The 23,252-nt window shown below is 36.1% G+C and overlaps 1 protein-coding gene across 1 annotated transcript; it reads left to right on the top strand.

Moving 5' to 3' along the window:
* Positions 1 to 20,681: 20,681 nt before the first annotated feature.
* LOC118346323 (maturase K-like) lies at positions 20,682 to 22,813 on the top strand (the record flags this gene model as incomplete). Its single annotated transcript, XM_035687220.1, is given in 2 exon segments — positions 20,682 to 22,527; positions 22,530 to 22,813. Coding segments are annotated over 2 exon segments (873 nt in total), but the record flags the coding sequence as incomplete, so codon positions are not given.
* Positions 22,814 to 23,252: the final 439 nt, after the last annotated feature.

The raw sequence follows: 23,252 nt of genomic DNA, 5'->3' as shown, positions 1-23,252 counted from the left end.
AGATCAATAAGCTAGAGTTAATAAGCATAGTAAGGTGCTGATCCGAAACACCCATAACCTCCACCTTCAAACCAGCCTTCCAAAAACACCAAAGCTTACCATCCTGATTTGCATTAGAAAGACACTCATCAAATTCAAGAAACGTCTTCCAATAATTCAACTGAGAATCATCCCTAAACGGTTCTGCAATAAAAAGAATAATAGGCTGCAGCTCACGTACAAGCCCCCTCAAACGTTTCCTCGAGGTACCAAGACCACGGATGTTCCAAAATAACAATTTATTAATCAAGGATTCTACTTAGAGGGCTTGCTAGGAACCCTATAGGACCTACGTAACAAACGCTTACTTGGAGACTTCCTAACTACTAAATCAGAATCAGAAAAATCATCTTTTTGTTTACCTGGGTGGTGATACTTACCTTCATCCTCAGATTTGGACTCCATCTGCAAATCTACCGTATCTATCTGCACCTCTCCTTCTGCTACTGGGATATTCCCGCTTGACACCACGTCAATTCTGGACTCTAGCTGCACAGCATCCTCCGCTACAGCTGATGTCTCGATGAATTCCACCCTTCTTGGTTCTAATTGGCCACCCACTACAGCATCGTCTTTCTGCACAGCAACATCCACTACTGGAATTGGCTCGATGAATTCCTCCCTTCTGGGTTCTAAATGGCCACCAACTCCAGCAGACAGCTCCTGAGTTATTATTGGTAAAAAGACCAACTCCTCCGCTGGTAAAGTCCCGCTAGCCTCTCCACAGATCAACCTCTGCTCGGGGGCCTCCATTTCTTCGATAACACTCTCAGACCCCAACTTCGACTTCCCTACATCCTTGCCACCATCCAAGACCGGCACCTCAATCTCAACATCTTCCAATGCCAAAACAGGGGACTCTGTGGTTTTCTCCGAATGATCTGTAGTCTTCGCATCATCTTCTTTATCTTTTGGCACCCAGACTTTACTTGACTTAATCACCTTCAAACTCTTGCTGCTCTTTCCTTCTTTCTTGTTTGCCTTACATGTCTTTACGTTATGCCCTTGCACCTTGCACACGGAACAAAATGCAGGCAGTGTTTCATACTCAATTTCTTGGAAAATGCTTGTAGGATGTCTCGGTGTCCCAATCCAAATGGAATGAATCAGCTCATGATCGATATTCATTAGAACACACACCCTTGCACCATCGGTACGAGTTGCACAGCGTGTCGCATTATCTCTCCTTAAAAAGATTCCAATCGGTGCAACTATATTCCGCAAGAACGCTTCTTGATAAAGATTTGGAGGTAATCCGGGCAACATGATCCAAACTGGAACCAATGATGGTTCGTCATCTTCAGTAAAATCAGTAGACCATTGAAAGGGTCTATAAGCAACCCCTTCAATATCACAGCTTTCACGGGACAATGATTTCAAGAAATCATCTTCATCTGAAAATCGCACAAAGACATTCCGAGCCTTCCGCATAGCTGAAACGACTGGCTGATTCGTTAATCCCCATCTGCTATGAATGAACCCTCTGATGCGATCCAAAGAAGGTCTTTGTCTTAAGAATTTTAAAACCATAGAGAACTGAAAAGGAACAGCCGAACGAGCCAACTCCTCCTTAGTAAATTGCACAAAGAACTCACCTTCAACACATTTTGGAGGCCTGAATGGTATCGAGACCTCAGGGAGAGCCTGAGGAACCTGGGAAACCAATTCGGCAAACGTGCGTGTCTTTGCATGCGACATGGGGGGGGGGGGGGCTGGCAGCCCCCGGAACCATCCATGCACGTAATAGACTGACTAATCTAGAACGAAACTCCAAAATCAAACTTGAAAATCTTGGAGCATTCTTGGAGCATTCTTGGAGAAGACTCGGACTAATATTACATAATCTTTTTCTTGAGAACCGCACCCGAACTGATCATTAGTGGGGGCTCTCGATCATCTTTTAACATAAAAAATTCTATATAGCCAACATAAGAATTTTAACATTATATATGAAGCATATGACAGCTCTTAGTCCAAATTACCCAAATTCTACAAAACACATAACAGAATCAAGATCAAAACCATACATATACTAGAATTGCATTCACATGCAAAGTTAGCACAAATAATAAAGCAATTGAAACAACCTGAAATAGTTAGGTTACCTTTCACCAATAGAATACGAAGGCGGATTTCAGAAGGGGCTTCGTGGGTGTTGTGGGGGAGTAGAGAAGACGAAGGGATTTCGTGGGTGTTGTGGGGGAGTAGAGAAGATGAAGGGACTTTGTGGGCTGGAACCAGTACTGCTATGGGTATTCGTGGGTTCATGGAGAAGGTGAAGGGGCTTTGTGGGTGTTAGTGGAGAAGACGAAGGGACTTCGGGCGGTGACTTTAGTGAAGAAGACGAAGACAGCGAGATGGGGGTTTCGATCGGAAGAAGACGAAGACGACGAGATGGGGGTTTCGATGGGGAGGAGACGACAGGGCGGAGCGGAGGGAAGACGACGGCTTATGTGTTCATGGGGATGGGGTTTCCCTGGGTCTGTTTCGTGGGTCGACTCGAAGATGAAGCTCAGGAGGGGTGAAGAAAACTCGAAGATGAAGCACGGGAGGGGTGATGAAAACTCGACGATGAAGCTTGGGAGGGGTGGAGAAAACTCAAAGAAGAAGTTCGGGAGGAAGAATAAAATGGGCTTTGATCTCTAAAACCCAGAGGAGAAGATGGATGAAGCTATGCATTTTGCATTTTGATTTCCCGCTTTGTGATTTTGTGGTCTTCTGAGTTTCGTGTTTGAATTTTTCTTTTATAATTAAAATAACGTGTTGATGTGGCATGGGCCACGCCAAATGCAGGGCCGCGGTAGGGACGCACCCCGATTGCCCATAGAATTTCTGTATTTTAATTGGGTTAAATGAAAAGGAAAACGTTAGTATGTGGCTTGAGTTTGTCTCGATTTTGATCACTCATATATTTAATTTTTTTAATTTTTTTATTTAATAATTAAGAAAGTGATTTTTAGTGTATTGATATATTTTTTTATTTTTTAAAAATATTTAAATATCTTAAAAAAATGTAAAAAGAAAAGAAGATAAAAATAAAAAAACAACTTTGTGCTAGTGGGCACACCTAGCGGTCAAAACTGGCCGGCACTCTAGTGGGACTAAGTAAGAATCTCCTAGTATTATTATGATTTTTTTAATGATTGAATATTCTATGATTTTGGTTTGGATGTTATCTGGATTTTATAAGCAACATAGAAAGAGTAGTGTTATATATACTTACAGTTTTATTTACACTTTTATTTATAAGACTCATTTTGTTAGTTTTATTTTGAAATTAAAATTTTGAATTTCAAATTTCATGATTTTCAACGTATCAAAATCTGACATGTAGATCAATAAGTTTTTTATAAATTTTCTAAAGTATATTTAGCATTTTCCATTGTAAGAAACCCAGACATATTTAATCAGTTGCTACGTACTATTTTCCTTTTGCGAATGTTCACTTGCACACCATTAAATATTGGATGGTTACACACTGTATTATATATATATATATATATATTACCTCTTATTTCTTTACTATCTAATTATTATATTTTGTGTGGAAATTTGAGAAAGTTATTTTGAGATTTTAAAGAATTGAATTGTTTATTATATTTTGTTTGAGAATTTTAAAAAGTTGTAATGATGAGATGAGATGAGTTGAGATAGATTTTGAATATAAATGAGACCAAAAAACACTGTTAAAACTGTTATCTATTGTTAGTTGGAATTCTTATTGGAAGGTTCTTGGTTATATGAGTGGATAAGTTCTATTTGTGCTATGTTATATTTTATTAGGGAAAATGATACATATACAACTATTTTCGCAATCTTTTGCATAACTTAAAATAACTTATAAAAATAATATCACTTCACAGAAATAACATCAACTTAAAACATGGTTATAAAAAACATTGTACGAATATCATTACTCTTCGATTATATGTGGAAAGTATGTGTATTGAAAGGCTTCTTATATATCATCTAAGAGTGTTCTGCTTCTTGGTTATAATATTGTTTTTTTGTGGTTATGCTAAAAAACAACAAATTAAGTTCAAACATAAAACATCAAAATATGTATAACATCGACTTCACACTACAAGAAAAACGAGTATTTGTGACGGTAATGACTATTTACGATGAAAACAGACTCATTCAAATAAGAAATAATCATTTTTACAGAAAATAATTGATCACAAATAAGCAGTTTTCTTGTAGTGACATACACATACCCAAGAACCTAAAAATCAAAATATGTAAAAACATTGTCCACAACAATGTACAAAAACTGTTCATTACCCTGGTTATGCAATTAACCCGCACAAAGCACTAGAAGATTTTATGATTAAGTTTTTAATTATTTAGGTTTCTTTAATTATGAGTTGTTTTTACCCTTGAGAAAGCATTTTTGACATTGAGTTGGGAAGGCATTATATAAATTTTGTTTTGTATGAAATTATAATCTGGTGTAATTGAAACATGATTATATCCATCATTACTTTCCATATTGCTTGTAAATGAAATAGTCTATTGTAAGAACTGGTCATGTAAGAAAGCATTAAGAAACTTTGTATAAAATCTGATGACGTACGGAATAGTCTTGTAAGGAATGGTCTTGGGTAAAATCTACTAGAAGTATGAAATATATCTAGCGTAATTAGATTTCTACTATCTATTTATTTGATTTAGTTCTACTTGAACATTGAAATGATGAAATCAATACAGACAATTGACAAAGTTGCTGCTGGAACATTGAACCAAAAGCACTGATACATCATAGTCAGGGAGTTTATATTGAAATGATAAAATTTCTACTAGAACAATTAAGCCAAATAGATATTGTCCTAGACGTACATCTTAATGTAGTATTAAGGAAGTTACATTATCCTTGGTTTGATAAAAACTTAGAATAGCCAACAATGCAATAAATAAAACCCATGAGCTCCCTTGTACTTCTTCTTAATTGATTGGAATTTTGCGTGTTCAATCCTGGCATGTTCAGAATCAATCATTTCATTTATTCGTTGTGCTAACTCCAAGGTTCTCTTGCAATAATTTGGTTGTTCCATTTTAAGATCAACTCATTTGAGAAATCCACACTGTCTTCTAATTTTATAATATGGATAATTGAAAAATCATTGTCCAAAACTTTTTGGATTCCCGACGTCCATCCTAAGTTTGGAGAAAATGCCACAATAACATAGTATTCTTTGCCCCAAGAAAAAATGGAGTTCAAAATCAAAGAATAAGGCCTAATCCACCAAACATTACCTATAGAAAATCAACAATATGAGGCACCAAAGAACAAGACCCATATGCCAAACATAATATGAAAATTACCTAATTTGCCTTACAATAGTTTAAGATGGATGATACAGAGCAACAGAGTGAGAAAAATTTTCAAACTAGATGCCACATCAACAATAAGGTATGTAGTATGATCATTGATTTGAGGAGTTGTATTAATTTGGCTAGCACTACTTTAGTTGAGAAATTGAATTTACGTACTTTGAAACACCCTAGACCATACATGTTGCAGTGGTTGAGTGATTGTGGGGAGGTTATGGTAAATTAGCAAGTGCTAGTTTCTTTTTCAATTGGAAAATACCAGGATATGGTCCTTTATGATGTAGTGCCTATGCATGCTGGTCATATTTTGTTGGGAAAGCCATGACAGTATGATAGGAAGGTGATCCATGATCGGTTAAGGAACATGTACAATTTTGAAAAGGATAGAAAAACAATCAAACTTGCTCCTTTAACTCCAACACAAGTCCATAGGGACGAATTGAAACTGAAAAGCGAGGTTGCTCAAGAAAGAAAGAAATAGTGAAAATGAGGTTGATAAAAAAAGAAAGAGTGAAAATGAGAGTGATCAAAAAAGAAAAAGTGAAAAGGAAATTGAGCTAAAAAGCAAGAGTAAAAGTGAGATTGAGAAAAAAACAAATAGTGAGGCCGAAAAGGAGAAAGAGAGAAAAATGAGAGAAAAAAAAGATGAGGGTGAAGCTGGGTGAAGTTGAGACCTCAAGAGAAAGAGAGAATGAATTGAAAAACAATTGTCAGGTCGAAAGTTCGAAAAAAGATGAAGGAAAAGAGAGTGATAGAAAAAAAGAGAGTGAAAAGAAAAAAGCGAGTGAAAGGGAAAACGAGAGTGAAAAAGAAAAAGAGTGTGGAAAGAAAAGAGGGAGTGAAGAAAGTGAGAGAGAAACAAAGAGAAAAGTGAGAGTGAGTTTTTATGCTAAGACGATTCTTAATACTAACGAACTTGACGTATCTTTGCCTAGTGTTGTTATCTTTTTGTTGCAGGGATATGAGGTCGTGTTTCCTAGAGGTGTGTTTAGTGGATTGCCACCTATTAGGGAGATAGAGCACTACATTAATTTTGTGCTAGGTGCGACAATTCCTAACCGACCTTTCTTTGAAGAACATGAGTCATTGACACACTTGAAGGGACAAGGTAAGTCCTTGACTATAATGCATGCTAAGTGGGAGGACGGTATTGAGACGTTTCCTCATGAAATCAATTACACACAAGGTAAGGAAGATTTTGTTGTTGATGCTTTACCAAGAACGTATGTCCTTGTCTTCATTTTATATGCAAAATTATTGAGATTTGAATATGATAAGGATTTGCATACTAATGATGACGACTTTGCTAGTGTGTATGGAGCGTGTGAGAAGGCGTCGTTTGGTAAGTGATATAGACTAGATTGATATTTGTTTAGAGAGAATAAACTTTGTGAGTGTATTAGTGTTATGAGTGAGATGGTGTAAAATGGATGTGGATTGTTAGGTCATTATGGTGTAAAATGAATTTTAGACGAGGTGCATGAACGTTTGTGGGAATATCATTTACCATTCAATGATGTGTTTCATGAACGTTTGTGGAAGTATCATTTGTCTTTTAATGACGTATTGCATGAACGTTTGTGGAAGTATCATTTGTTATTCATTGATGTGTTGCATGAACGTTTGTGGGAGTATGATTTGCCATTCATTGAAGTGTTGCATGAACGTTTGTAGAAGTATCATTTTTCATTCATTAACGTGTTGCATGAACGTTTGTGGGAGTATTGCTTGCCATTTATTGAGTTTGCATATAGTTGGAGTGGTTATTTTGGTGTAAGGAAAGCTTTAAATGTGTTTTATGAACATTTGTGGGTGTATCATTTGTCATATATTGACTTGTTGCATGAACGTTTGCGGGAGTATTATTTGCGTTTCATTGAGTTTTCATATAATTGGAGTGGTCATTTTGGTATAAGGAAGACTTTAGATGTATTTCATGAACATTTGTGGGAGTATTGTTTGTCATTCATTGAGTTTATATATAATTGGAGTGTTCATGCTACTACTCAATTTTCACCTTTTGAAATTGTTTATAGACTTAATATATTTACTCCTTTAGATTTAATGCCTTTATCTGTTGACAACAAGAGTAGCTTGGATGGATTTTTTCAAATTCTTGAACAAATTAATGATAATGCATATGAAATTAATGATAATGTTACTAACATTTTTCCCTTTGATCGATCCAGTTGGAAATTCGAGATTGAATCCTTTTGAGGAGAGGGGGAATGATGGGAACCAAGATAGGCCTAGTCTTAAAGATATGTTGCAAGTTCCAAATGGGCCAAATACAAGTTCAACGGCTTAAATGATGAAGATTCAGTTTTGATTCATTTGATAAGCTATGGAAAGGGCAACAACATGACTTAAAGGCTTTGTGCACTTGAAGGCTTTCAATTTACTGAATTCATTTAAAGGACTTATTTTATTAGTTTAGAATAATTGGATTTATTATGGGAAGCACTTAAGGGGGCCTATGCAAGGGCATGTTGGGAAAGTTATTATTTTATGGAACTTGGGTTAGGGTTACTGTAGCCGAGTTACTGTAGCGTGGTACTGTAGCCGCGACACTGTTCAATCAGGGGCATTTTTGGAAGATGGAGATTTATTTTGGCTAGGGTTTTAATTAGGTTTTGGTTTAAATACTCTTTGTAGCCTCATTTTAATCATTTTATGAAATTTGATGAATTTATTCATTGTGAGTTGAGTTTATCTTCGCTTGTTCTTAATTGAACTTTTGAACTTATCAAAGGTAAATCACAACCTTTGTGGTGTTTCTCCTTTGTAATCTGGGTTCTTGAGACGGGTTCTTGAACAGGTCTAGATTTTAATATAATCTAGGTTCTTGACACGAGTTCTCATCGGGTTTAGGTTTTCCATTCATTGACTTGATTTTGTCTTTCTTGGGGAGTTTTCAAATTGACTGTGGGTTCATGGGATTCCATTCCCGCGGGTTCATATCACTAGGGCTACAGGGTTAGGGTTAGGGTTTCCTCTACCATTGGGTTATAGTTGCTGAGCGCATTTGTTTATGCTAACTCAAACAAGAGATTAACATTTTAAAACCAAACGAACATTATTACTCATATTAAAACACCGAAAGAAATAAAACCCTCACTGTATTGTCATCCACTTTCATCTCAAGACTCAAAGATTGATGGATCCTTGATTATTTCCAGGTCCTGTTGTGTCGTGAGTCTACAACAAGTCAATAACAAGAGATCCTTCAAAACCAATAGTAGATAAGGCATGAAAATACAACAACAAGTATAGGCTAAATATAACAACAATAAATAACAATTGACAATGGTGAAAGACAACCCTTTCCTCTGCAACCCTAGCTATAGAAATCAGCCTCGAATCATCATGTGATAGATCATTTGAAAACCCTAACAGAAAGCAAGAAGAATACCAATGATTGTTTTGAAAATAAAAACAGACTAAAGATTCTAAATGTGGTCCTGAATTGATGCCTCTCTCTCGTGTGCCTCCTTTCCTTTTATCCCTCCCTTTCCATCATCTCATTCTCTCTCTCTCTTCTAACTGTTTCTCTCTAATTCGCGATTCTGCCCTCTAGAGGATGAGACCTTTCTCGATTTTTCTTGTTGTATCGAGAAGAAGCCACGGCAGAGTCCTTACGCAGGTTAGGATTTGAGCTCGAGGTTGGGCCAAAAGATTGATGAGCTTTTGGGAGTAACATACGGGACTTGGCCTTACCACCTGCCGGTAAAACAAAACCATTTAGCCCATCAATTAGGTAAATAATGAATTCATTCCTTTAAACTTGTAATTCCAAAGGATAAGGCTTTTGTCTTAAAATCTAACTTTTATCTAACTTTTGGAACTATTTAGTCTCAATTTACTCTCTTGTAGGCAGATAGTTTTGTCAAAATATCCTGACAATCACCTCACCATATTTTAATCTCACTTTTGGAACTATTTAGTCTCAATGCTCACATTTATCGTTAGTATTATGGCATCCTTGACTGAGTTGTACGAGCTACTCAATGGATTAGCTTAGTAGCTTTAGTTCCTACTTGAACTAAAGGAGCTCGGTCTCTAGTACTTTTATGATTACAAAAATTTTAGACTCATGATGTAATCAAAAAGGTCTACCACTTTAAAGTTTATAGATTATCTTTTAAGTATTTGTGATATCTTTAGTTTGGTGTATAGTATTGCTCAAGAAAAAAAATTATCCACTGTGAATATTGCGTAATGCTAGATGCATGCTAGGAACATTGCATCTTTATCTGTCAGGAACGGAGGCATGTACCTTGTGTTGCATGTCCCGACACTACAGATATCCGTTTGATCTCAAGCAGAATCTAGGGGCGTCACACCCATCCAAGCCTTGGGGTCGTAACAAAATTTATTTTCATGCAATGCTTGAAAAATGTATTTTATGGCATGTGCACAAGTAATAAACTTCATATAAAAAATGACAGTTATGAAATATGCTAAAAATGGTGAAAATATCGCATGTCATATAAGCAAGTAACCAAATACTCAATGATGTATCATACGATGTTTCATGTTCAAAATGACATTTATATCATGAATGTTACATTTATCAATGCTCACAAATAAGTTATCAAAGTCTAAGTTAGAGGCTAGCATACAAACTTTCTGAGCACTTAGGAATTGGTGCGGCTGTAATCAAAGTTAGGATTTTTCATAAATAAGGAAGATGTTAATAATCAAAAGGATCTAAGATTAATATTTACAAAATTCCCCCTACACTTTTTCAAAATTGCCACTAAGGCCCTAAATCTTCACTATTTACAATTGAGCCTCAAAATTCATCAAATTTCACAAACATCATATTTTCTATGTTCTAAATCCATATAAGACCTTAGAAATTCAAGAATCACACAGCTACTACGTCAAAAGCATCCAACCCGTGGCATGCAATTAGGTGACCATTTCGTGATTTCAAACCTATAGTTTCTTTGCATGCATGTGTGATCCAATTCCATTATACATAAATCCATAAAACTGATCTTGGAACACGTTTACAATTTAGAATAATACCACGCGAGTTCATCCCAACACTTGGGGTATTGAATAACACCAAATCATTCAAAAACCTTCAAACCATGAGTATGTATGATGCTTCTCGCTTCTCTTTGTCAATGCAAGTTTTAAAACCTAGAGAAATAATGCATTTCAATACCTAACATGTTGATAATAGGTTCCTAAAGGTTTATAAGGCAATCCTTGAGGAAATAAAACATGATATGCCAAGATCATTCTCATACAAGTGCAAACCAAATTCTTAGATGGTCAACACAAGATATTTGATTATAAACCTTCAATAAATATCCCAAGATATTAGTAATATAAGATCATATCAAGACATGTCATGGCTAAAATTTTACCCCAAAACAATTTATTCAAGAAAAACTCCAAATCAGGACCGAGATGCAACACCTTGAGTAAAACCTCATGTAACTCAATCCAAATTTCATTCCCATGCCATAATTCAAGCCTAACATGTTAATCTAACACCCAACAAGAGATAAGGCAAGAATACTTACAAAGGTCATAGCCCTTGAGCTCTCAACACTTAACTTACTCCAAGACCTCACTCAAGCTACTCGGTCTCAACCTTTTCCCACACTTTGAATGCCTTGCTCTCAAGAACACCAAAGGAAAGCAAGAGAGAGTTGTGTAAAGAAGTGAGGGATGAGAGGAGATACTCAGAGGACTCAATGGAGGGTGAGAGGCAAGGGGGCATTGGTTTTGGCTCCAAGGAAGTGAATGTGATTGGTGTGTGTGGGAGGTGGTGTGTTGATTGCAATTTCAGCTTTATGTCATGTTTGGTTAGTTGAATAATGACCTGAGTCTTCATGATTGAACTTTGGAAAGGAGGTAGAAGAAGCCCATAGTTGTAGTGGGCTGCATTGGTGTAGAAGAATAAAACAAAAATTCCCAAAGAAATAACCAAGGCCAACTGTTTTGGGTTCCTTCAAAGCTGTCCAGATTTTTTATCCTCTTTTGTCCCATCTTCTTGGTCTGATTTGGAGGTATAATGACCATCATTGACTGGAATTTTTAAGGTGGTTAAGGGATATGAGTGGAAGCATGGAGAGGGTGGCTGATTTGGTGCAGAAAAATCTTTGGAGAACAAAGGGTATCCGGTTTGAATCCAACTACACTTCCTAGGTGAATAGTTGGGTTTTTGGCTTTTGTTTCTTGGAACCATTTTGCCCCTTGCTAGGTCTGAATTTTAGGTGGTATGATGTGGTATAAATGTGCAGAGAACCCTTTAGAAATTGTGGAAGAGGCGGGGGTTTGTGGCTGGTTTGATGAAGTGGTGCATGGTGATGCAACCAGGGTGCCGATTGGTGGTTGTGTTGGCATTTTCAAGGCTTGGTGTAACGACCCAACCCTATATTTTTCTTAGGGATAAAATTTGAATAATTTTATTAAGGCTCCATCAGTATTATTATTATTATTATTTTTATTTTTCGTCCAAGCCCTTGAATCCTCTTCATAAAACAACTCCTTCTACCGGATTTTTTTTTCTCTTCTTTGAATTTCAAACGCGAAACCTAATCCACTCTCATGCACATGCACGTCTCTTTTTTTTTCTAGGGTTTTCTTCTAGGTTCTCAAACATATATTCATACGCATGGCAAGCCGCAAGTTCTCCACCGTAAATCTTCCTCTCACGCATCAAACGTATGCATGCACGGCTCCATTCTTTTCCTCCGCTTGCACGACACTGTGTTTATTTATACACTCACGCACACAGAGCACCTTTCACAGACCTCCTCCCCACAGTTCGTCCACACACTAGCCAGTTGCACCCAAGACCTTCTCCGTGTCGACCACCGTAAACCATAGAAATAACCTCACTTGCCGAGTTGGTCTGCGTCGATTTCTTCACACACAGCAAACTCACGTTATCCCCACGCAAACCCAGACAACAAGCCCTCGTCGCTGCCCTCCACCATCGTCACGCAGCCAAGCCTTCACTTGCGCCACTGCACATGCACGGCAACCACTTACGACGCCTCTGTTTTCCACACCCAAAAACAGAGCACTGAGCTCTCCGATCGTAAGCCACAGCCCTGCCACCCTCAGCCGCAGAACACGCCGACTAGCACAACCCTGAGGCACCCACTCCATCCCGGTAAGCCCACGACTGTCGTCGTCCCCCTATTTCTCTCGATTCGTTTGCGGCTTGACTGAACTCCCTCTCTCCTACTCTCGGCGTCAACTCCCGCTCTCCTCCTCTCGGCGTCATACCACCACTGCCCAGAGAACCCAGTCGCGCCACCGGCCATTTTCCCAGCCACCCAGAACCGTCGTGCCGTGCAGCTCCTCCCTCGGTAAGCTCCTCCATCGCAGACCCATCTCTCTCTCTCTTTCAAACTCTGTTGTTTTTGACTTTTTCTTGTTTTTGAATGTGCCGTGATTTCGGGTTCTAGAAAGAACCTTGGTTCCTGTTGGGCCGTGGGCCTTAGGCCCGTAGGAGGGTGGGAAGGGCTTATTCTTTTGTTTGGGCTCATGTGGTAATATCTTTATGGGATAGAATTTACAACTATTTCAGATTATAATAATGTTTAAATGGACTTGTATTTTTAAATTGGACTTGACTTAGCTGTGGGCTGGGCTTGAGGTTAATTAGATTTGTATCATGGTGATAGAATTGTATTTTAAGTGGGGCATATAAACTCTAGATATACAGAATTGATGTCAATATTATGGAGTCAATGTGATTTTAGAGTTTGAAAGACCAAAGTTAATGAAAAATATAGATTTAAGTTGGAATTTCTAGTTTAATTAAGAGGTATGTTCTAAGTAGAAATTTACGTAAGCTACGTGTCTATCTTATAGGAAATCAGTCGCGCCCGAAAATATTGGATTAGCGCTACGAGGTAAGTAGCATGATCATATCCTTATGCATATGTACAGTGAGGTGTTTGTCTTTTTATAAAAGATATTATGCATGTATGCCCTTTATTGGAAGCCATTTTTTTTACGTACCCAAAACATGATAAAATTATGAAAAAGTCATGATTTTATGTGAAAGATTATTCATGAAATTATTTATTAAATGCATGATTTTATGTGAAAGATTATTTGTGGAAGATTATTCATGAAATTATTTATGAAATGCATGATTTTATGTGAAAGATTATTCATAAAATATTTATGAAAAATCATGATTTTATGCGATAAAACATGTATCACGACGTTTATGAAAGAAGGCGATTTCATTTGAAATCTATGATACGATATGACAAGTATGTATGTGATTTTTTTTGAAATCTATGATATGATATGTATGTGATTTCTTTTGAAATCTATGAAATGACAAGTATGCAAGTATGATTTGATAAAATATGTAACGGCCTATGTTATGATATGAAAACGGTACCTATGTTATGGGCATATTGCATTGCCAGGTAGTGCATGCTGGTAGTGCACCCAGTATTGTCTTCCTTATGTATGGATTCCACAACCCGCGGCCACGGGCGGAATCAGAATCTATTTAGATTCGCTAACCTTAACTCACGGGGGTCAACAGTGGGTAACGACCTATGATAAGTGAAAGATAAGTTAATGTTCATGCTCATGTTATTTATGAACGTATTTATGAATATGCATGCTTTTCAAGAAACCTTATGTTTATTATGTTTACTGTATGATGTGTTGCTTATTGAGTATTCGACTCATTTTAGTTTGTTTTCATGTTTTTAAAACCCCCCAGGTGATGACATTTATAAAGATGAGACTGCAGGACAGGACTTGACTCCGGGAGGCAAGGCTAAGGCCTAGACAGATTTTGCTATGACTATTTCTATGGTTTAAAGTTTAAATAAATTATTTTGATAAGCACATAAGATTTCTGTATTCTTAATAAATGCTTCCGCAGACTTTATTTTGGATTTTCAGTATTTATTGAAGTTTGTTATTTTTATGGAAATCTTTCGCATCTAGTGCGTTGTTAAAAAAAAAAGGAAAAGTTTTTATATTTAAGTTTAGTAGTAGCACACTGGCTCCTCGGAAATTCTAAAATGTCTTTTCGGGAACAGGGTGTTACACTTGGTTCCAATTGACATGGGTTGGGTTAATTCTAACCTTCAAGGTTCGTCGCCCCGTTTGGATGTTAAGTTGAGTTGAGATGAGTTGAGTTCTTTATGAATAGTAGTAAGTTGGGATGGTGGAGTGAGTTTTATAGGACCCATCTAAGATGAGTTTATATGTGTTTGGATGTTAAGATGAGTTTAGATGTATTTATGAGAAGTTGAAAAAGGTTGTGAATCCCACGTGTAAAAAGGTGTTGAGTTAAGTAATGTTTAATAATTTAGGAGTTGTGTGTTTAGATGTTCGGATAGGTGTAACAGAGATTCGGAGCATCGGGACATGCAACACAAGGTTACATTCCCCAGTTCATGACAGTTAATATGCAATGCATCCTAGTATGTAACTCAAAGTATACAATTATCGCAGTGGAATAAGGGTGTTTAGTTATAACTCATGCCTGAATGAACCAAAACATCCCAATAGCATTAATAACCATCATAAGTACAAACTTAAGGATAAATTTCCCCAATACAAAATACTTAATCCAAGTTCCATGATGGGCCTTTTCAAGCTCCCAATTTGCTTTATGGAAATGTAGTCAAGGCTGTGGAAGAGTATTATAATGCAAGCTCAAAGCCAGTAAGGTCAGTAAACCAGAATCCTCTGCATGTTACTCGTTGGAAGCACCACCATCACATTGGGTGAAAGTTAATTGGGATGTGACTGTAAGATCTGCTCTTAACAAGATTGGTGTTGGTGTGGTTATAAGAGATGATAAGGGTTCTGTTTTGGCAAGTTTAATGCAACCAAAATCTTATTGCACAGATCCTTTTTGGCAGAAGCAAGGGGATTACTCACTACTGTGGTATTTTGTCAAGAGTTAGGACTTGACTCTGTCATCTTTGAAGGAGACTCCTGTCAAGTTGTTAAAGCAGTTCATTGTCTTGATTCTTCTACTGGATGTTTGCAGTGTATTATATCAGATATCCTTAAACTACTGAGTTATGCTCATTGGAAAATTTAGCATGTTAAGAGGGACTTGAATGGTGTTGCTCATCGACTTGCTCAAGTTGCAGTGACTTTAGATCATGAATTAATAGATATTGATTGTACTGCTGGTTGTATAGAATCTCTTGTATTGGCTGATCGCCATATCTCAGATCAATAAAATTGATTACTGTGTTGACTTTCAAAAAAAAAAAAAAAACATACGTATGGTAGCACAATATAACATCATAACATGTACACCCATCAGCCTTAGGTGTCATAACATTTAAATTCGCTCCAGTATTCTTTAAAAAGAATTCATTCGAAACCCGTTGACTGTTTTTCATCAACTCAAGGGTTACCACTCCATTCTTAAACACTCTAGAGTAGACAAAGGAGTTCCACTGGAATAATTCCCCATCAAAGCCTTTGGGGTCATGACAAAAATTATTTTCATGCTATGGTTGAAAATGTATTTCATGACATGTATGTAGCAAGCTTTCATAAAAAATGATATTTATAGTTGCAATATGCTAAAATGGCAAAACTTTCACATGTCATGTAAACAAGTAATCAAATGCTCAATGATTTATAATGCTCAAAATGACATTTTATAATATGAATGTTGCGTTTACACAAGAATCGTAAATAAGTTATCTAAGAGTAAGTTAGAAACTAATCTACAAACTTCCTGATTTTGGAAATATCGTAGTGTCTGAAATCAAACTCGTACTAGGTTAGGATTTGTACTACTATGGAAGACGTTCATAATCAAAAGGTTTCAAAAATGGGGTTTTTACAAAAATACCCCTAAACTCTCAAAAATTGCCACTAAGGCCTTAATTTTTCACTATTTGCAAACAAGCCTAAAATTTAATGAAACTTCATTGATCGATCCTAGGTGAAATAAATCAAAACTTCATAAAATAAGTGTGATTTAACCAAAACCGTTTATGCTTGATGATCAACACAAGGTAGAATTAAAACCTATCATAGCATGCTTCTAATCTCAAAATCAAACATTCAATGATCATTCTAAGGCATTAAAAACTCATATTAAAATATACTAAGACATGCCATAGCTGATTTTCACTCAAAACAATTTAAATACTTAATCCATCCTTAATGAACTCGGTTTTGAATTAAGTATGGTAACCTTATCTAAACATAACCAAAATTTATTCTAACACTAGAAAACAAGACTTGACATGCAAACTAAGATCTAGGGAAAGAAAACTCACAAATTTCATGGCCTACTCAAGCTTCCAACACAAGAACACCAAGAACTTGAAGAACATTCAAGCTCACACACACTTTTCGGTTTTTCTCAAGAACTAAGGAGGAGATGGCTCTCAAATGCTCAAGAGAAGCTAGAGTTAAGGTGTGGAGGAAATGAGGAGGTGAATAGGTTTTCTATAGGCAGCCAAATGGGAGGAGACGTTGGCCTAAACCCTTGGGATTGGGTGGTGGTGTAAGGTGCTGCAATTTTAGATTGCCTTCATCAGCTTGTGTCACCTTGTGCAGGGGGAATAGTGGCATAAAATCTCCATGACCTCATCAAGTCAGGTGCAACATTGAGCCTAAAGAAGTGGGTCTGGTCGTGGTACAGAAAAAAAGAAGAAAGAAAGACAAACAAATATCATACATGGGCAGATGGGTTCAATGAGTGGTTTTCCTTGGACATATTTCGGTTTGTGTTTTCTTTGGCTGGGAAAAATGAGTCAAAATCTCATGATGGTCATGAGGAAATCATGGGGATTGGGTGACAGTGGAGGTGTTGTGGGGTGGTGGCTCAACCAAGGGCAAATGGGAGGTTGAAACTCAATCAACTTGGTTTCCATCCAACTAGCACCCAAGGTGCAACTGATTTGGTGTTTGGGTTTCGTTCTTGAAACCAAAATCGTCCAAGGCTTGGTCTGAGTTCAAAGGGGTCTCATGCAGTATTTAAGGACCATAGTGACCTTGAGAAAAAGGCCCAAAAAGATTGGACTTAAGGGAAAAATAGTCCATTGCACACAAAGGGCACACATGTGTGCCAATTAGTGTAGTTTGGGGTTTGATATGTCATTTCTTCTAATGACATATGTGGAGGTTTATGTAGGGTCCTAATATGATCTAGGAATGATGTAATAAAATAATTAAACAAGAAAATTTCAGATCAAAAAGGGTAAAAAGATTAAGAAAGAAAATTAAGCTCTAAAACATGGTTCAAAGATCACTAATCATGGGTAAGTTGATTAATGATCTTAACCCAATTTCAAAACATAATTTGGGTACTTAGGGTATGAAAATGACTTGAGGAAAACCAATGGTATGCTGTATGTGGGTTCCAATTAAAAGTGTAAAAATGAAAGACTAGGTTTTTGGGCCTTGATGGGCTTGTAGGGCCATTTGTGTAAGTTTCTTGGGTGTGGGCTTTTGGTGTGGGTTAATGAATGGACCTTATACCCAGATTTAGGGGCTCATCTATGGATTCAAAGGCCTACCATGTTTGGGTCCAAAAGACAAGTCCTTCTAAGGTTGTGCCAAAGGCCTTCACTCTCACCAAGTTAGGTCTAAAGGCTTCAAGCCTTCTATACGTTGGGCTTAACTTCTAAGGTTCTACAAGAAAGACCTATATTCTTATAACTCCCAAATTGGTCTAGGGCCTATGGTATCTATTCTTACCCCATCACATCCTTAGTGAATTAGATACCTAAAGCCTTATGCCCATCAAGTAGGGCCTAAAGCCTTAGTGTCTCTCCTAAGCCTTTATACTCAAAAAAGCTTAGGCCCTTAACAAACCAATCTCTTGGGCCTTCCTAAATCCATAAAAAAAATTAACCAAAATTACTTAGCCTAATAAGGTGGCAAAATCTCCAATATGCCACTTGTTATTCTAACATTGGCATCTTGGCACATTTCCTCAAAATTAATTAAGCATTACAAATTCTCCAAAATAATACTACTAAATCAATCAAGATCCAAAACTCTTCATTTTCCTCAAAATCAATATTTCACTAGAATCTTTTAAAAATTCTACTAAACCCAAAGTATACAGTCATCTTGCCAACTCAAATATTCAAAAATATTCTTATTCTCAAATAGCTCAACTCCTAATTAATTAGGATTAAGGCTACTAAGTTCAAGGCCTAAGGAGCTTTTTAGGAGGGGTGTTACATCCTCCCCCCCTTAATAGAAGATTTTGTCCTCGAAATCGGGGTATGGATATGGATGGATAAAGTATGCAACACACATATACTATATATACATACCTACCAGAGATTCTGTGGTCCCTATCAGGATGAGGAATCCTCGGCGACATCCTCATCGTCTGATATCTCCTCTTGAGTGTGGTAGAAGAATCTATCTTCCTCCAAGTCATAGTACACTTTAACTCGTCCTTCCATTTCCGTCCATTGTTCAATGGATGCGTCTTCGATCTATGGAGATCCCTCTTCACGATATCGTATGAGACAAAAAGAGGGGTCAGTGACTTTGAGGTATCCGTGGAAGAGATAACTAGATACAATGGTTCTTGGTTTATCCTCTTTCTCCAAGTGGCTTCTTCAGCATTATGATTTTGCCAAAGCACCTTCACTGAATGAATTTTTTTGATTCCCAAGTTCCTTTGCTTTCCAATCCATAATCTGAACGGAAACTTCTCGTATGTCAAGTTGGATTGTAATGAAATTTCCTCTAGATCTTTAGGGCGAAAATTACGGCAGCTAACTCTAAGTTGTGGGTGGGGTAATTTTGGTTGTGGCTTCTAAGTTGTGAGTGATGCTTAATCTTGCATCCAAGTCCTGATAGTGTAGAGAGACTCGAAGAACCTTTGGTAATAACCAACTAATTTTAAGAAACTTTGGACCTTGCGTACATTGGTAGGATGCTATCAATACACTACTACTTTGATCTTACTAGGATCAACCACTACTCCTTTACTCGAAATCTCATGCCCTAAGAATTTTACTTCCTTGAGCCAAAATTCTCACTTGCATACAAGCTATGTTCCTTTAATCTCACTAGCACTTAAGCTTAGATGTTGCCTATGTTCCTATACTTGAACCTTCAATGCATTTAATCCTAACGGGGTCATACAATATGATGTTCTATTTGTGGTAGATTTTGGATCTATAACGGACTTTGTTTCCCTATTGGGGTAATCCTAGTAAGCCATCTGTGAACCTCAAGAAAATCCTCAACTACAGGTATCTCCTGAATCTCCTTATCCCTACTGGAGTCTTCAACTATCAAAGCTAGATAGGCTACAACAATGTTAGCGATGTAGTTTCTAAAAGCTGAGATCAAAAGGGGGAATAGCCTTTATAGTTTCTCCCATAAAATGGATCCTACCAACTTCAGGTGAGTCAATCATAATCTCGTTCCTCTTGCAATCTATCTTGGCATAGTCTTTGGATAACCAATACATTCCTAATATCAAATCAAACCTCAATAGACTGGAAATAATAAGATCTATTTCCTAATCCTTCCATCTAGACTTAGAGGGAAATTCCTAAGGACCTGGGTACACTTGATTGTACTTCCATTGGGAATCATAACTACTATGGTCTTTATGATCCGATAAATAATCAAACTTATTTAAATGTTCCCGCTATTCTATATTTCCTTGAAAAGGGCGCTCAACCTACGGGAACTGTTCATGATATTTGAAAGAAGGCGGGAGTTTTTATGGAACTTTCCTTTAATCAACAGATGAAATTAAATTAATGAAATAAAAAAAAGGGGGAGGGGGATGACTTGTATATAACTTTGTATAAACTTTTCTATATTACTCCCCCTCTTTTGTTCTATTCCTACCCATTTATTATTACTACCACAAAATGTTGTCGTCTATAACGACAACATTTTATTTTTTTTATTTTAGTAAGATAAATTCATATAAGACAGATAAATAGAAAAAAAAGAAAGTGAATAAATGAAGTAGTTGGATCTATAAATAGAAAATCTTATATTATTGCTAATTCAATCAATAATGGTTGGTTTTCGTTGAAACTTTCACTTTCTTTTTTTTTTTTTATGAACTGAACAAATCAAATAAAAAAAACATGGTATTTAAGCTTGCTTTTTTTACTTATATTGATTGAGTAAACCCAAGCAATATTTTTTTATACTTCTCTCCGAATTTTTTTTACACCTATACCTTTTTGTATCTATCTTTATTATCTATGCAGTGTCAATTCAATACAAGTCATTCGTTTTTTTTTATTTGATTTGGATTATAGTTATAGTAATTCAATAAAATATTGAATTTCATAATAAAATATTGTTGAATTAAATAGAAAATATTGAATCATTTTGTATTTTAATTTATGGTTTTCTACATTATGTTCTTTTCTCAACATTCATATTGACAACAGTATATCAAACAAATATAATCCGATCGTGAATAAATGTATCTATTTCTCTGTTCTATAGACTTGGTTTTTTTTTTTTACTTTATTCAAACGATGGGTTCATTGGATTTGCTGGGATACAAGAAGTCTTTCTTTTTTTTTAATAAAAAAAATGGATAAGATAATAATGTATAACATACGAACAAAATCTGTGGTAGTCGATCAATTTACATTTGATTTATATTTTTATCTTAATCTATCTTCTTATTTTAGACGTCATTGTATTTTCATCTGATATGTTCATTTTTATGTTCAGAATCGCTTAGAAATATTTTTTCTATTTTAATATTTTGATTGCGTTGTTTAATTCAATCTCTTTTTTGATTCCGATTGGATCTATACATTTTGATTCGGGTTGCTAACTCAACGGTAGAGTACTCGGCTTTTAAGTGCGACTAGCATTTTTTACACATTTGTATGAAGTAACGGATTCGTCGATACCATCGGTAGAGCTTTGTAAGACCGCGACTGATCCTGAAAGGAAGGAATGGAAAAAGCAGCATGTCGTATTAATGGAGAATTTTGAGAATATTTTATTCGTATCTTATCAGATCGATACAAAATCTTGTTTGAATTCTTGACGCGAAAAAAAAAAGAAAAAAAGATTAAAGTTGGATTAAGTGAATAAATGGATAGAGCCCCTTGGCTCCAATTCTAGGGAAACAAAAAAAAGCAACGAGTTTATGTTCTTAATTTGAATAATTACCCGATCTAATTAAACGTTAAAAATATATTAGTGCTTGATACGGTAAATTTTTTTACCATAAGTAGATTATCGATTTTTTTTAATCCTAATTATTAGTAGATATTCTCCATTAGAGTGTGGGGATGAATGTGTAGAAAAGCAGTATATTGATAAAAATATTTTTTTTTTCCAAAATCAAAAGAGCGATTGGGTTGAAAAAATAAATGATTTCTAACCATCTTGTTATCCTATAATGAACATAAACCGATTTAATTAGATTTTCATTAGATGGAAAAAGAAAGGATAAAGAGTCCGTTGATAAGTCTTATCTGCTTCCGGGGTATCTATCTAGTCTTTTCTTAAATATCCTGTTTTGACTGTATCGTACTATAGTGTCATTTAATAACCCAAGAAATAAAATCTCCTATCCCTTGTTTCAATCTAATTTTAAATAAATGGAGGAATTAAAAGGATATTTAGAACTAGATAGATTTAGGCAACATGACTTCCTATACCCACTTATCTTTCGGGAGTATATTTATGCACTAGTTCATGATCATGGTTTAAATAGATCTATTTTGTTGGAAAATGTAGCTTATGATAATAAATCTAGTTTACTGATTGTAAAACGTTTAATTACGCGAATGTATCAACAGAATCATTTGCTGATTTCCACTAATGATTCTAACCAAAATTCATTTTTAGGATACAACAAGAATTTGTATTCTCAAATTATATCAGAAGGATTTGCAGTCATTGCGGAAATTCCATTTTCTTTACGATTAATATCTTCCTTAGAAGGGGCACAAATCGTAAGATCTTACAATTTTCGATCCATTCATTCAATATTTCCTTTTTTAGAGGACAAATTCCCACATTTAAATTATGTGGCAGATGTACTAATACCCTACTCCATCCATCTGGAAATCTTGATTCAAACCCTTCGCTACCGGGTGAAAGATGCCTCCTCTTTGCATTTATTGCGGTTCTTTCTTCATGAGTATTCGAATTGGAATATTGTTATTATTCCAAATAAAGCTATTTCTTTTTTTCAAAAAGTAATTCAAGATTATTGTTATTCTTATATAATTCTCATATATGTGAATACGAATCTGTCTTCCTTTTTCTCCGTAAACAATCTTCTCATTTACGATTAACATCTTCTGGAGTCCTTTTTGAGCGAATTTATTTACATAGAAAAAAAATAAAACATCTTGTCGAAGTCTTTGCTAATGATTTTCCGGGCACACTTGACGATATGAATCATTTGAAAAATAAACGTATTCGTTCTGTAGCGGATCTCTTACAAGATCAATTCGGATTGGCTCTGGTTCGTTTAGAAAATATGATTAGAGGAACTATAGGCGGAGCACTTAGGCATAAATTAATACCGACTCCTCCGAATTTGGTAACTTCAACTCCATTAACAACCACTTATGAATCTTTTTTCGGATTACACCCACTATCTCAAGTTTTGGATCGAACTAACCCATTAACGCAAATAGTTCATGGGAGAAAATCGAGTTATTTGGGCCCTGGAGGATTGACGGGGCGAACTGCTAGTTTTCGGATACGAGATATCCATCCTAGTCACTATGGATGCATTTGCCCAATTGACACGTCTGAAGGAATCAATGTTGGCCTTATTGGATCCTTAGCAATTCATGCGAGAATTGGTCATTGGGGATACCTAGAAAGTCCATTTATGAAATCTATGAGAGATCCAAAAAAGTGCGGATGCTTTATTTATCACCAAGTAGAGATGAATA

This window comes from Juglans regia, unplaced genomic scaffold (genome assembly GCF_001411555.2).
Source record: "Juglans regia cultivar Chandler unplaced genomic scaffold, Walnut 2.0 Scaffold_759, whole genome shotgun sequence".
NCBI lineage: Eukaryota > Viridiplantae > Streptophyta > Magnoliopsida > Fagales > Juglandaceae > Juglans > Juglans regia.
The sequence above is the reverse complement of the archived record's forward strand: the minus strand, read 5'-3'. Positions and strand labels throughout refer to the sequence as shown.